At 31.2% G+C, this 15,659-nt stretch overlaps 1 protein-coding gene across 2 annotated transcripts in view; it reads right to left on the reverse strand.

The window, feature by feature from the left end:
* Positions 1 to 4,989: 4,989 nt before the first annotated feature.
* LOC129219290 (V-type proton ATPase subunit C 1-B-like) overlaps positions 4,990 to 15,659 on the reverse strand; it is a 91,936-nt gene continuing 81,266 nt past the window's right edge. For both annotated transcript variants that reach the window (XM_054853627.1, XM_054853628.1), the window contains exons 10-11: positions 14,364 to 14,490; positions 4,990 to 10,788 (exon numbers count right to left, since the gene is read on the reverse strand). In XM_054853627.1, coding sequence (XP_054709602.1) covers positions 10,681 to 10,788; positions 14,364 to 14,490 — 235 coding nt within the window. In that variant the 3' untranslated portion in view covers positions 4,990 to 10,680. The remainder of the gene's footprint in view (positions 10,789 to 14,363; positions 14,491 to 15,659) is intronic.

Raw genomic sequence — 15,659 nt, forward strand, 5'->3', positions numbered from 1 at the left:
TATCATTACTGAATCAACTGTACGGTACAACTATAGGGCATTTGTTCTCCTTACTACATGCCATACGTACACTGCTGTTTTATTTTATGTCTTTCTTTCCCATTGATCATTGTTTTTCTGCATCATAGCAGTATTTTATGTTGAATAAAACGGCTTTTTTTTAAATACAAATAAAAATTCAGTTCAATATGTAAGAAACAGTAAGGTATGGTTAAGAAAAGGTTTTTAACTGCTTAAGGTTGTGTTTACACATGTCTAAAATGATTGGTTATGTTTATAAAAGTTTTTACACATACCTTTTTCCACAACGCGAAATTTCGACTTACGCGAGGGATCTTGGAACGCATCCCTCGCGTAAGTCAGGACTTGACTGTATATCAAAATATCGGATATTTTCGAACCCTGATCTTTACAGATAATCTCAAAACCCCACGATGACAGCCTTTATTTTAAAATGCAATTCCACACTAGTTAAAATTTAACTCCACATTAATCGAGATAGGATTATTTAAAAATCATTTTCCCACCAAATATCAAAATTTTCACGAACTTGATGTGGCATGAGAGCTTCATGTACTTAATTTTTCTGCTGATCTAGAAGAGTAGAATTCTTCTAAAGTTTGATTCCAAGAAACAGGTTGTGTCAAATGACACATGATAGACGTGAAATATTTTAACTATTCATCAAACACTTTTGAACAGATTGTGTTTCTTATTCATATTTTTACATAAAATTATTTACATGTGTCCACTGATAATGATCATCTTCTTCCTTCTTAAGAAGAGAAATGATCTGTTTATGATAACTAAAGTAAGTAATTACAAATGTACATATTGATCTCCGCGCTGCCTGAACGCAGTACATGCAACCATACAAAATGAGAAAGGAAGGGAGAAAAGTGTAATGTCTCACTTTTCTCCAATACCTGAAGAAAAGCAAGCCACTGCTTTCCTTCTAACCAACATTGTTTATCCTCACCACTTTTCGTCACACAAAAAGGTTGGATCATAACTTCAAAGCCCTCGCATAAAAAGTTTCACTTAAAAAATCTTTGATTCAGCATTTTATCATAAAAGTATTGATATTTCAACATGCAAAACTTTAAATGTACCTAATTTCCGACAAACATGAGCTGTGGCTGGGAGGACTTTTACAATCTCAAAAACCCATGATAACGGTCCTGATCTCAAAGGTAATTCAACACTTGTTACAACTTAATTATGTATCAATCATGGCCATAATTATTTAAAAATCATTTTCTCAATAAAAATAGAAATTTTTACTAACCTGAAGCGAGGTGATAGCATGCACTTTATTCTTCAGGTGATAAAGAAAGAGTAGCATGTAAAGGAAATAACTAGGCAACCTAAAAATTAGTAAACCCTAATTAGAGCATAATAAAAAGTACCAACACACTACTTGAAACGAACTTAGAACATCTCAGTTTTCTGTTTATGATGGAACACACAGCAAGTGACATGCTTGTTCAATTAAAAAGAGTAAATTACCAAAATAACCAAAACTACAATTCATTAAATTTTTAATAAAATAGTACATTTTAAATTGGCTCGCTCAACCTAAAAAATCGATAAAAACTGCCGTGTGTCAAGCAAGTGTTCTACTTCATATCCACCTCAAACACTTTGGCAAATTCATGTGGCGACATTAATTTCATAATCGAATTGACATTTTTTTTTCCAATTTTTAACTAATAAATATTTGGCAGAAAATCACAACAAATTGTTTTTCCTTAAATCTAAATGTTATTAAAAGATACTGCCAGCAAGCATTGAAAGTTCTATAATTTATAAGCATTTTATTTCCTCTGCATCTCCTTTCAAAAAACAAAAATTTGACACTAAATACTTACGTTGCATAAAGAGAAGATTTAACTTGGAGTTTTATAGCTTGAAGGAATATTAAAAACGATACATAAGTCAATTTTTGTCAATGATCAGGAAAAATAAAAACCCTAACATTAAAACATAAGTTAAAATGGGTTTTAATATCAAGTCACATTTATTTTTTAAAAAAATTTCTGCAACATACAGCATTTATAATACAAATCACAAGTTAGGACATCCTCACGTACATCACAAGTGTATGTTTTGTTTACTTCCACTCGTCGCCAAGCACGAAATTGATCGCGCCAAACCGAATACAGAGATCTATCGTTAAAAAAATTTAATTTACACAATTTAAACTTTTGCCTTGCCTTAAAGTGTTGTTTTTCAATAACGTTGTGATTGAAATAATCGATTTAACAGGAAAACTAACTATAAAAGGCCCAAATAAAGTGTCAGAAGGGAATTTTAGCACACCGGAACACATGTTCTTGATATAATTACACATTAGTTAAAGAAATAGGAATGGACTCACTCAAGTAAAGCTACACACGTATAATTTGAACATTGTAGAACAGTAATATGAGCATTAAAATCTTGGACTCACCTTTAATTTTCCAGATTCTGGGTTTTTCCACAGCACTGTTATGCGCTCCATGTTAATCCTACGGGAGAAGAAAAAACACTGCCTCAGGCGGTCTTCGACCAATAGGAAAATGATGCCGCGTTGTCGCAACTCTAAAAACTACGTTTTCATATAGGGACTCTAGTTTTGCCACTCCGCGTCTCGTCCTATGACGTAACACCCGATGGTTGAGATGTTTTTGGCTACTTTGAGCCGAAAGAACGAATAGAAAGATTGTTAAATCACTCAATCAGGAATAGTTGAGATGTATATCTTCAATGCAAAATAGGGTGTGTCATGGGATGACGTATCGCGATCATGAAACGTATAAATAGATTGTTCGAAATATTTTCAGTGCATGATTACCAGTATTTACTCCCCATTGGCATCTTGCCATTTTTTGTTGACCAATCAGGGATTGGTCTTTGACGGTTTCGCAACCGTGCTGGGTTGTCGTTGATGGAAGTTGCGGCGTGATCGAGTCTCTGTTGAAGTAATGTTTTGAATTCAAGCAGGGCTTGAAATAAGTTTTACTCAGTGTTAAGTGTTATTTAAAAGTTTTAAATTACTCCTTTTGGTGGTTTAGAATGTCACCATTGCTGAAGGGGTATGCAGTAGTTGTTAAATATCTGTAGCTTACAGCAACTAGGCCTAATTCTTAAACTTGGCCTGTACCCGGATCGACTTACCGGTGCTTCTATGGTTGAATGGAACTGCCTTCAGTTTAAATCATCGATGTACAACAGAGTTACGTTCCTGACTGAATATCCTGGTTATTCCAACAAAATTTCCCGAAGTTTCTGGTGATATCCCAGTGTGTGCTCAAGTTGTTGTTCCGGTATATGGGGAAGTTCTTCTCGAACCAAGCAAGCCTAAAGGCTGGTAAATGATGGGACTGTTTGCTGAACCCTCAACTCTGTTACGCTATTGATGCTTTGTTCAAAATTCTTCCGCGAAGTAAACATGCGCATTTGGCGCAGGAAGGTGACATTTTACAATTTCTTCAATATATATCGCGTTTTTCAAATATGTTTGTTTAACAATTAAACTTTTAAATTTTTGTGATAATTGGGGGTTTACAATCTAAATTAATTTTGGTATTTAACAAAACATTTTTCATATTGTACACTGTGATATTTTTGAATAAATATTATTTATTTAAACTTTTTTGAGTATGTTTTATTTCTTACTGACAAACTGCATGGCTTTTTGATGTTGGGGTTCTGTAAACCTTTTATTTAGTTCAATGAACTTAAGGTAAAAACAGAAGACAAATCCCCCAACAAATTTCATAAAAATCTGTTACCATGCGGCCACTATTTTGTGAATTTTGCTCATTTTGTATGGAATGACCCAAAATGTAACACATTTCGAAAAAGAAGAATGTTCCATAAGTGTGCTACAAGTATTCCAAAACCTGAGCTAAAGTGTTCAAATTAGGGGGACATATGCGAGTGTTCAAAAAATGCTCTTAAATGTGCTCCCAAAAGAGTTAAAAAGAGTTCTCGGAATTGTTTTGAAAACTTCTGAAAAGCGTGCTCAGAGTATTCTAAAAAAGGAGATAAGTGTCTGAGTTCAAAAGTGTTTAACAATTTACAGCGTACTGGAGAGAAGGCACTTTTAGAAAACAAAATAACAATCAAGCTCACATGCGAGTCCATTGAGCTAAGGAGACTCTGTAGCACAATGTGCAAATCTAACGTTATCTGTATAATTGAGGAGCAATTTTCAGCCCTTAACTGAATAATTTTTTAAGGGGTGCACTGGCTCAATTTTAAAAGGATCGGCATGTGAGGCATTTCATCTTCACTGCTATGGTCTTAAGAAAAGAAATTGCAAGCACCCCCTGTAGCGACACCCTTGGAAACCTGCCTAAAGTGTTGGAGAGGAAAATTACAGTTATGAGTGGTCGTAGATTTTTTTTCCTGGAAAATTTCTTTTTCCAACAAGCATTTTTTTTTATTTCACAAAAGAAACATTCACCAGTAGAAGAAAAAAAAATGTCGGTTCACCGGCGCTTTCACCAAAAACTAGAGCTGTACACCAGGTATTTGCCCAAATGCTTAGTCCGACCCTGGCTTAGCTTTATTTTTCATTAAAAAAAATTGGCATTGCATTGAGTGATGAATTTTCTATAAATGTAACTGACCATACATATTTCCATTCAAAAAAAGAATAAAAAAAATTTTGAATACCGTAATTAGTTAGAAAAAAATCCTGAAATTACAGTGTAGCCCCAGAAAAGTTTCATCTGATTTTACTGATACAAATGTGCACTATTAGGTACTATTGAACAAAAATTTTAAATTTTATTTTTAACCTTTGCAGGAAATCATTCTGAATGAATGAGACATTTAAATGTCTTTTTTTTTTAATTCAAATCTCTAATTTCTTAGAAACCAAAGTTGACTTTACCTTTAAAATCTCAAAAGTTAACTTTTATATTGTGGTTTTTTTATTTTTGTTTTATGGGGTGCATAGATTGTTTACAAAATTAGTCGTGAAATACAAAAACTCTGTTTGGCATAACATTACATTTATTACACACACAAGACACTTATTTGAGAAATTACAAAGAGTAACAGTAAATAAATCTCTTAATAACCAACTGCATTTGAAGGAAAAAATTAAAACAAAGTTTTTCACTTTAAACTGTATAATATGACTTTAACAAATATTGAATCTTATAACATAAGTTTAAACACATTTTGACATTCTTCCAGATAACTTCAAATGTCAGTTACACGTAACCAATCTGATTTTTAATTCATAATTTTTGCCAGGCCTTTTTTTTTTTGAAACATTCAGGCCACAAGAAACAAATACAGTAGACTCTCAATTTACGCTGGTTTATTTTACGCAGTGTAAGACTTAACACCTTTATTTTATTTTATGTGGATGAGTTTCGGTTTCACGTGGATGCGGCAATGCAAACAGATAAAATTTTCCTCTCTTTCAAACTCCTTAAGAGTGCAGATTATGCGTAATCAACTACATTTTGATGTGCTAATAATCAAGCTTGGGTTACTGCAGACATTTTATGCGATTGGTTCCAAAGCTCTTTTCAGATGTCCACAGTTCAGAACTCACTGGAAGAAGAGTTTTTAAGAGCGAAAAAGGAGAACAAAAGCAACGAAGATACCGACATGGATGACACAGAACCAAAAACGCTAACATTGAAAATTTTGAGCCATTCTGTGACAGTAATCTTTCTGATTTGTTAGTGAAGGAAGATTCTATCATGAAAATGATCATGGATGCATTAATGCTCTGCAAAGAACTACAGAAAAAAATTCTTGAGTACCAAAAGACTATCAAAGCCAGCTCCTTTTCAAAAACACTAAGCTAGAGTTTTCTTTATGCATGCTATGCAGAGAAATCAATATAAGTACACATTAAACTTATTACACATTTAGTCATCGCTAGAATGAAGGGCTTTTTTTATATCTATGGTACCTAACCCTTATTTTAGCACTTATATTAAGTCTTAATTTAAGCGGTTTTGATTTACGCGGTATTTTCAAGGAACGTAAACAAGGGTCTACTGTATCAGAAGTTTAATCGCACAAAAGTCTAAAACAATTTTATGAAAAGATTTCAAAATACAATGATATGAAATAAATTAATAACAAAATAACAGTTAAGACCTACATTTAGTCAAAATTATTATAACTACAAAAAAATTTACTTCCTTTAATTTGAAGAAAACATAATTTGCATTATAAGTACTAAAACTATTGACACAGCTTGATCATTTACTTTCTCCACTTAAGTATAAACGTAAATCTTAATCAATTTAAAACCTGTAGAGACCAAAGTTGACAAAAATCACGATTTGTTTTTTAAAAAAATCATTTTTTAAAAATTTAAATTGAATTTTTTTGGTTTAAATATAAATTTTGAAATTTAAATGTATTTAAGTAACATTTGATACTAACAAATTAAACTGTTCAAGTTAGATGTTAAATTAGATTTTTTTTTTATATACATAAAAATTACAGTTGGCCAGATCACAATTTTAGCCACATCTGTCAACCATGAACTGTAGGTGCATATCTGAGTTTCACAAAAACTTGCTACAATATCAAGTCCCATATCCAGATGGGTCTATTTTCAAGACATTTCTCAATAATTAAATAAACAACATTTTCCCACTTTTCTTTGAAAAATAATTAATTTAAAAATAATATAGAATTATATTAACTGTGGCAACAAAGAATAAAAGTAATGTAGAGCATTGAATTTTTTAACTCAAATAATGTTTTTTTTAAAAAGAACATTAAAATAAAATGCATCATTGAAAAAAAGGAGAATATGCTTGCTTCTTGACTTTAAAATCTTCAATGAAAATCAAAGACTGAAAAGCGGACAGCCTTTTTTTTTTTTAAGAATTATTTTTATTAAGATGCATATTTCGTTTCATTGTTTTGATTTCATGGAAGTTGAAAAGGATTGTACGATAAGTTCATTTTTTAACCCTTAACAAGGGAGATGCGGTCGTAGAGACTGCTCAAAAGTTCATCCCATCAACCCTATTTCATTTTCAGTCCGATTGAATGGTTTTTCCCCAATAGCTTTTTGTTTTGTGACCTTGAACACTCCCTTGCTTATCAGTATCTTTAGGCTTGTGCATCTGGTTTAAATTTCATTGCATTCTTTAGAAGTGGTCTGTGAGACCGCACCTCCAATTCAGTGTTAAATTTTTCGGCACGGCTTTTAACATTAGAACCACGGATATAGGTTCATTTATCTTATCCGCGTTACGTGGAAGAGATACAAAATATTCTATATGAGATTGAGATTTGTTTGAAATGTTTACAAACATTACGCAATGATGTTCTAGGGATAATGACAGCTGAATTATTCCTCAAAATATGAAACGAAATGCTAATAGTTAAAAGGCTGTCAAAATTTTTCCATTTCGTAATATAATCAATTTTCTGGTACTAAAATGTTCTGTATATATTAAAGAACTAAAATGAAATCATTAAAAACTAATAGATTTTTTCTTATTAAGAGTAGTTAGTTATTTAATGCAGTGTATGATTTTCTCAAAAAATCTTAAGACTCTAGCATAATTTTCTCAGAAAAAGGAATATTTCGATTCAAAATTCAAATATATTTTTTCCCTGTGCTGATAAAAGTTCAAAGAACATCTAAGAGAAATTACAGGAATGTATCTTAATTACAGGATTTAAACAAACAAAAAAATGTAAATGGAGCGGTCTCTGAGACCTCACCTCCCCTGTTACATTCTACTTTTTCACCTCCCCTGTTACGGGTTAAATGAATAATTAAATAGCTTAACTCTTAACAGATAAGTATCTAATCTAATTTATTATGCTTAATTTCATTGAAAAAAAAACATGTTTCATATATCCTTTGGAAGTTCATTTTTTAAAAATTTTATTGCTATAAGGATATTTTTTTATCAATCATCAGTTTTATTTTACTTCATTTAACAACAATATGAGTCATTCTTTTTTCTTTTAGTAATATTTGTTTATTTTTTTCTAATAAAAATACTCCGAATTTCATGCCCGTCGAATTCATTCTTCAGAACTTTTACAATGTTAATGTTTAAAAATAATGGTTTAAATCAATGATTTTTTTTGAAAAAATCAACTCATTTAATTCATGATTTAAATCATTCAACACTGGTAGGGGCAGCAAATACAACCATGCATACCATCACTGATCATGTCTTGTAACGCAGCAATCAAGAAAAATTCAGTTTACATTAGGTATTGTGACGTTTGCTCCTTTTTGTTTGTTGAACAATTAATGCAGATGTTTATGTATGAATGAAATTTGAAGTGCTCATTTTATTTGCTCAAATAAAATGATTTTTTAAATAAAATTTGAATAGCTTATTAAAACACAATGATGACTATAAACGTTTCTGATTACATCAGAATAAGTCCAACATATTTTTTAAAATCCATTTAAGCTTATGTAGGGGGAGAGTGTTGTACCTTGGGATGCTTGTACCTTGGTACAGTACTAATTTCTAAGAATCTATTTTCAGCAGCCATGTTTTTTGTAATCTCCAATTGTAACCTTCACCACTAAATGTGCCATAGTAACAAGTGGCATCAAATGAGTTAAATTAATGATTTTGTGAGAGAAAGAAAATTTCATGACTCCAAAGTAAATATTTTCTTCATTTTTTATTTCATTTTTTGTCTTTGTATTCATAAAACTAATGAACTGAATTTTATTTTGCTGTAAAAGAGAAGTACTTTAAATATTTTGGTTATGAGAAATTGATGATAGTGCATCTGGATTGATTACCATTTTGTTTTTTCTTAATTCATGTGGTGATTGTGCCTTAGAACAGCTAAACATATTGTACTTCAGGACAAGCCCTAAGGTACAACATATGTATGGTTCTTAATAAGTAAGATATGTTTATGAACATGGAAAAGTGTTCTAATATGATGTAGTCTTCTAAACACATTTAATGATAGATAATAATTCATTATTCATTGCCACCATTTTTTGGGGTAAAATTGGTATTTGTTGGCCATAGTAAAATCCTGAAAGTAACCCCCCTATTGATTATAGCCCCCCTTTTTTTGTGGAAAGTGAAATCACTTTAAAATCCTGAATATACCCCCCCCCCCCTTCACCTGAACATTTTCTTATCATCTTCATCATCCAAAAAAAGAAGGATAACATTTTCTGTTTTACTTGGAAAGCATTTACAAAGGTTTAATTTCCCCCTCCATGTGCAGTTTTGCTTTTCTAAAAAAAAAGAAAAGAAAAGAAAAGAAAACACAATGATTTAAACAAAAAAGAAAAAAAATTGTCTCCACGGTTTATTCCTTCCAAAATGTCTAGACTCCTTTTGATGCAAGGGCACTTTTTCTTTTGGTTCATAAGTATTACAAAAGAAATTTATATGATTGTACTGCTTTTTATTCATTTTGGGAGGAGCATTTTTGTTCCGATTTGTGAAACTGAACAATCTTCAACACAGCGCCATTTTGAAAACGTGACGCCATTTTGGAAACGTGTTGCTTAAAAAGTAGTGCGAAACTTAAAAATAACCTTTTTTAAAGGAGAAATAATGTAATTGAACGAGTTTAGGATCATCAGAAATGTAAATTTTACTAAATCGAGTAAGAGATTTCTCTGTGTTTGCGTTCGCGAACTTTCTAAAGCTCAGTTTTCGAAATTACGATTTTTGTAATGAATTTGCGGCTGTGATTGCGATTTTTGCTTCTATTCTGAAACAATAACATTAAGATTTTGCTTATTTTACTGTATCCTTATTACATTCAGTACATAATGAATTTTCAAGCGATAAACTATAGGGGTTTTGACAACTTAAGGTGCAAAATTATTTCTTTCGAAAAAAAAATGGCGTCCTCACGCAAATTTATTACTACTAGAAAATTATGACAGGCTTTTATTAATTAATTTCTCTCTCTTCATTAATATTAACTCTTATTTACTTATTATTTCTTTTCTGTTCTCTAAAATTAATACTACTGGAAACAATTATTTTGGCTAATTTTTCAGAAAAATCTCGATTATAACCCCCCTTCTGAAATCAACAAGTTTTGTTTTGAAAATAGGGGGGGTTACTTTCGCGATTTTACGGTATACTTCAGTATATGGCTGTTTCCTGAATCATGAAGAGTTTCCCAAGGTATAATAGGATGTTGTACCTTGGGACAGTTTGGAACTCTTACTTTAAATGGCTGGCAATATTTTAATTTCAAACTGTCTGAATTAAAAAAATATATATTGCAGAGAATTATGTTGGGTGGTTTTAATGTGACTTTTAGATTTACAATTTGATTAAAATAATTGACGTTAAAAATTAAAATGTGAAAAGTGACCCAAGGTACAACACTCTTCCCTGCTTTTAATTTTAAAAATTACAAAATAAATTATTTTTGGTATAAATATTTCTTTGATAACATGAAGGAATGTTTGTTTACTTATTTATAATTTTGGTCAACACTGACCAATGAGATAAATAAAGCTTCTAATTTTCCTAGGATATGGAATGCATACACTACAGTACATACATGACACAAACTCATGATCTATTTATTAACCTATACATCCTTTTCAAAGACATCTAGTGACTTGAGTAAAATAAAGTTTTAATTCCGAATATAGGAATGCATTTTCATTGCCTTGTGCTCATGAGCTCAAAACAAATTTTGAAGTTAAGCAAATATTGATGCTACATTTTAGACTTTACTTTTGCTTGAATCATCTGTCATATCAACATTGATTTTAAAATACACATACGGATAGTAATCTTCAACGCCAAAGCCAGATAAGCCCCCAGGAATATCCTAAAGATAGGGAGAAACATATTGTTGGATTATTGTTAGAATTAACAATAATTATTTTTGAACAGAAACAAAAAATTGAAAACAGAGAACATCATAAATAGTGAACATCATAGGAACAATTTGTTAAACTAGAAGAATTTCCAAAAAAAAATAATGATTAATTTTTCTTGCTTGTATATCAGTCCAAGAAATCAATCATAAAATAGTACAGAAATTTTTTTCCCTCTTTTCGTCCCAAGTTTGGAAGCCACCCTCTAGTTTAAGTTCAAAACATAATAAATATAATTTTGAAGGCACAAAACTAGCTTCTCAAAAAAAGCTAAAATTTAAAGGTTCCAAATTTTTCTTTTGATCATTTTCACACGCTTATGTCCATATCAGACAAAGTGACATTGCTATTGATCTTGTTTCATTTAAAAATTAATATAACCTTGACTATTACATTGATTTCTTGCAGATCACTTGATTTTATTGCCTCTTTGATTTATCCAGACAACCAATAAATCCTATATTCAATAATGTGCTGTTTAGTTTAAAATTTATGAGGCATGCATAGCTAAAACAATGACTTTAAAACAATATTTTTTCATTTTTAACTTAAGGAAGAAAGGATGGATGATTTTTAATACTCAACAAAATAATTACTTTTCTCACACAAATAAAATACTTGTTGCAAGAATTTAAATAGATGAGTTTAATTTGATGTCATTGAGTTGCTGGAAAGATGGGAGTGATGACTAACAAACCATCTGTATGCGTTGACAAGGAAGAGACAATGTAGTTTTGCTAGAAAGTTAGGGCACTACTATGTGATCATTAAATGCTAGATATATTTCAGGGGCTATAAAACGTTTCTTAAACTATGCATCTGCATTACTTTTTTAGAAATGCTTTACTAGTCATTATAAGTGAAAAGCATCAAAATGAGGAAGAAGTCAACTCTCTATAACTCAAAGTACCAAGGGACCAGCAAAAACCTTTGAGTCATCGGTAGTTTGAGTTATCAGAAGTTTCTTTCCTTCTCAGTTCTGAAGAATAATTTTCATTTTCTTTTTCAGGGATAGTGCAAAGAGGATAGACTATAACAGTTTCAGTAAGGAAAAAATTAATTATTAGTTTTATGTAAAAATGTCATTACAGAGAATAAATTTTACTAAAACACTTCGAAAAAGGAAGTTATTTTTTATTGCTTACATTCTTTTTTGCATCTTAAACAGTCAACAAGCTTGTATGTGTTAGGCCCTATTTCTTTTCTCTTGATTTCAATTCATATTGCTTTTAAACATCTTTTTGTACTAAGAGCAGATTATTTGAGTAATGCAGAAAGAAAAGGCTTTTTTTTTTTAAATTTTTGCCAAAGTTTCAAGTTTCTCAAAGATTAGCTAGCATTAAAATTTCAGACCGTCGATCATGGCAAAAAGTAGCCCAATCGGTTATTTCTCACTTAATCTTGCAACGCTGGGTGCATTAAGGAACACTATCGTTAATAAATAATCTCTGTCACACAAACTGATAAGCCAATCAATTTAAGGTAAAATAAAACTTTTTTTTCTTATTAAGGCTACATTTTACTGCAAAATGGAATCAAAACTCTCATAAAAACTTAAAAGAAGTAGATTCGAAATTTTGAGGCAACTTTATATTAAATACACTAAATAATTTTGGGACTGAATGAAAACTTTGAGATAAAGGAATATTCGAGACATAAGGCTTTGAGTTATCAAGAGTCAAGTGTATATGGGTCTGTCACACCTGTGACACCAGCTTATCGTGTTATTAAGTTCTAATGATTTTCAGAAAATACACTATAAATTTCAATTGTGTCATGCTTAAGTTTTATAAATTGATTATGATATATTTTTCAAAACTGAATCTGGAAATGCCTTTCATTTTTCCCCCATCATCCAAGGATTTTTCACACACACTGAAAAAAAAAGAAAAGAAAAGCTCTCACCCCCAAACAATTGCAACTTTAAAATAAACTGAAAATGTTTTTATCTTATACTTTATATCCTTTTTTTGCTTATGCATGCATTATCATGTCTAAACAAGTACAAAATCTGAAGAAAAGGGTAGATGCTCAATACAAAACTTCATTTCAAACAAAAATTGTCCTAAGTTGAAAGTTTTATCAGTTTTTAATTAAGTACAGCAGATCTTCATTCTACATGGAGGTTACCTTCTGTTTGTTGAAAAGCCGCGCAAGTCAACACTGCCTAAATTAAGACTTAATAGTAGTGTTTAAATAGGGGTTAGGTTCCATTGTAAAAACCTCATTTCAGTTAAGATAAATATATAAGTTTAACGTGTACTTATATTGATATTTATACACAATGTGCATAAGGAAACATGAATTAACAGTTTTTTTAAAAAAGAGTTTTCTATGATATTCTTTTGGCAGTCATTAGTCATTAATCATTTTTCTCTGTAGTTCTTTGTAGAGCATTAACGCATCCATAATCACTCTCTTCACATCATTGATAGGATCTTCCTTTATAAACAAATCAGAAAGCTCATTTGCAATTGTCAATGAATGTCAAAATTTTCAATCTGAAAGTTTTATTTATGTGTCATTGATTTCAGCATCTTCATTGGTTTCATTATCATTTTTTCACTTTTAAAAGCTCTTCTTTCAGCAAGCTCTGAATTGTGTAAGTTTAATAACTTTACTTCTGGAGAGAGTTCCAGAACCAATCGCAAAAAAATGTTTCCAGTGGCCCAAACTTGTTAATTAATGCACCAAAATGCAGTTTATTTCATTTTATATAAGCAATTTCAGGAGGGATTAAAATAGGGGAAATTTTCTGTTTGCAATGCCCTACCCATGTAAAACCAAAACTCATCCGGGTAAAATAAAATAAAGACTCCAAATTTTAAATTGCATACAATAAGATCTGCACCCTCATAAAATGAAGGTCTACTGTTAATAAATTAATCTTATGAAATGTGACAAGCCTTCACAAACCTCCCCTTCGTCCATCAAATTTAATAATAAAGCAAGTAAAATGGTTACATTTTTCCTCCATTTGTCGGAAGCTATTTTTGGCTTGCTAACTCTCTGTTTTTAACATTTATTCTATGCTTTTGATGAGATGCCTCTCTTTTAATTTTTCAATAAATTTCCAAGCATTGTGAATCAATAAATGCAGTTTTTAGTGAAAAAATTACATTTTGATCTTTTCTCTATAAACATATGCAAAGAAAAACATTTAACATTTTTGCATAAGAGACAACTAAAATGCTTTCTACATGCCTAGGCAAAGCACACACACAAAAGAAAAGAAAAAGGAAATGGCAAATGCTGTGAGTGACTCTTCTCCTCCTTCCATCTATGCTCCAAGCTTTGATCACGATTCTACCACAAAAAGTGTAAAACAGAGCGTGCTATCCAAAAAAGCTTTTAAATATAAAATAAGATAATAAATGTTTTATATGCTTCATTTTCAAGGATGGGGGGAAAAGGAAGTGGTCAGTGAAGGCTTCTATACATCAAAAAATGGATTTAATTGATCAAAAAATACAGTGAAAGATAAATTTACGCTAACTTATGTGTTAAAAAAACTTTAAATGCTTGCCTCAATAGAACCTGAAGCTAAGCTGCTGTCTAGATGGCTGTAGATTTTGTTTAAAACTTCTCGCAGCTTTTTTGGACTTTTTAATGGCTGAAGTAACATACAACAGAAATTCACTGGAAGACCATATCTAAGAGAGATAAAATAAAGTCGGAGTTTTAAATAAATAATTTAATACAGCATAGGACCCCAATTTTGAAATCCAGACCAAAAACCAGGAACTTTCTCCTTTTTATTTATTTATTTATTTTATTTTATTTTTTCATTTTAAAAGCTCAAAATTGTTTAAATTCATCTATAATGTGTTGCAAACCTGTTACTTACAACTTATTGTTACATCTCTTTGATGCCACGGGTCATGCGTTATATTAGCAAGCATTTTGCTGTGACTGTGCAGCAATCCTTTGGTATCTGCTACTGGTTTACAGCACCTCTTATTAGTATACAATACAAAGCATATTGAGCAAAGCATAAAGCTTATTTGTAGTATAAATGTGATTATGTATTCAAGTTTTTTGTCGTTACCACTCTTTCTCAAAAATCTGTGACATTTGTCATCACTTCACTGTGACTTCGTTACTGGATACGTGACACAAGTAGAGAAAACTGTACTGACATTCTAAAGGTCAGAACTCCTGTTCTAAGCATATGGTAACGGCACCAGTAACAGACATGATTAAGACATTGCTCTCAGGTAAACTCTATTTTCTGAGCCCTTTAATGTATTTAGACTTTTAAAACTATTTTTCTGTCATGCAAGTACATCTCATCTAACGTTTGTCTGCTTCTGGATCCTCTGAATTAGTTAATTCTATTTTTATTCTCTTAATTTCGAAAAGAAGGTCCGACCCCCAGTAACAGACACCGACAATTCTGATGATACCCAGTAACAAATAGGATGAGGAAAGGATGAGTGTTGGACAGAATTCCCCTTTTCTCTTCAAAATGTGCAAAAGTTCATTATTTTTAGATTTAAAACCTTATTAAATTCAAATGAACCACTTGCCTTGTAAATACCAACTGGCTCATAAAATTCACTTTGATACTAGATGGTTGCACCGCATTCATGGGTCGCAGCAACATCAGTTTTACCAGCCTAAAATGTTTATTATTTGAATCCAAACTTACGACTTTCTGTAACTGGACCCTTGTCTGTTACTGGTGCCTTGTCGGTTATTGGTTTAATGATTAAAAAACACCTTTTCTATTCTGTTCAGATTTTGCAACTAGAACAAGGGTTGGCAAGTACTTTTAGTTGGGGTTGGATATTTTCGAAAAATTTTACCAAAATTCAAAAAA

The sequence above is a fragment of the Uloborus diversus genome, chromosome 3 (genome assembly GCF_026930045.1).
Source record: "Uloborus diversus isolate 005 chromosome 3, Udiv.v.3.1, whole genome shotgun sequence".
Classification (NCBI taxonomy): domain Eukaryota; kingdom Metazoa; phylum Arthropoda; class Arachnida; order Araneae; family Uloboridae; genus Uloborus; species Uloborus diversus.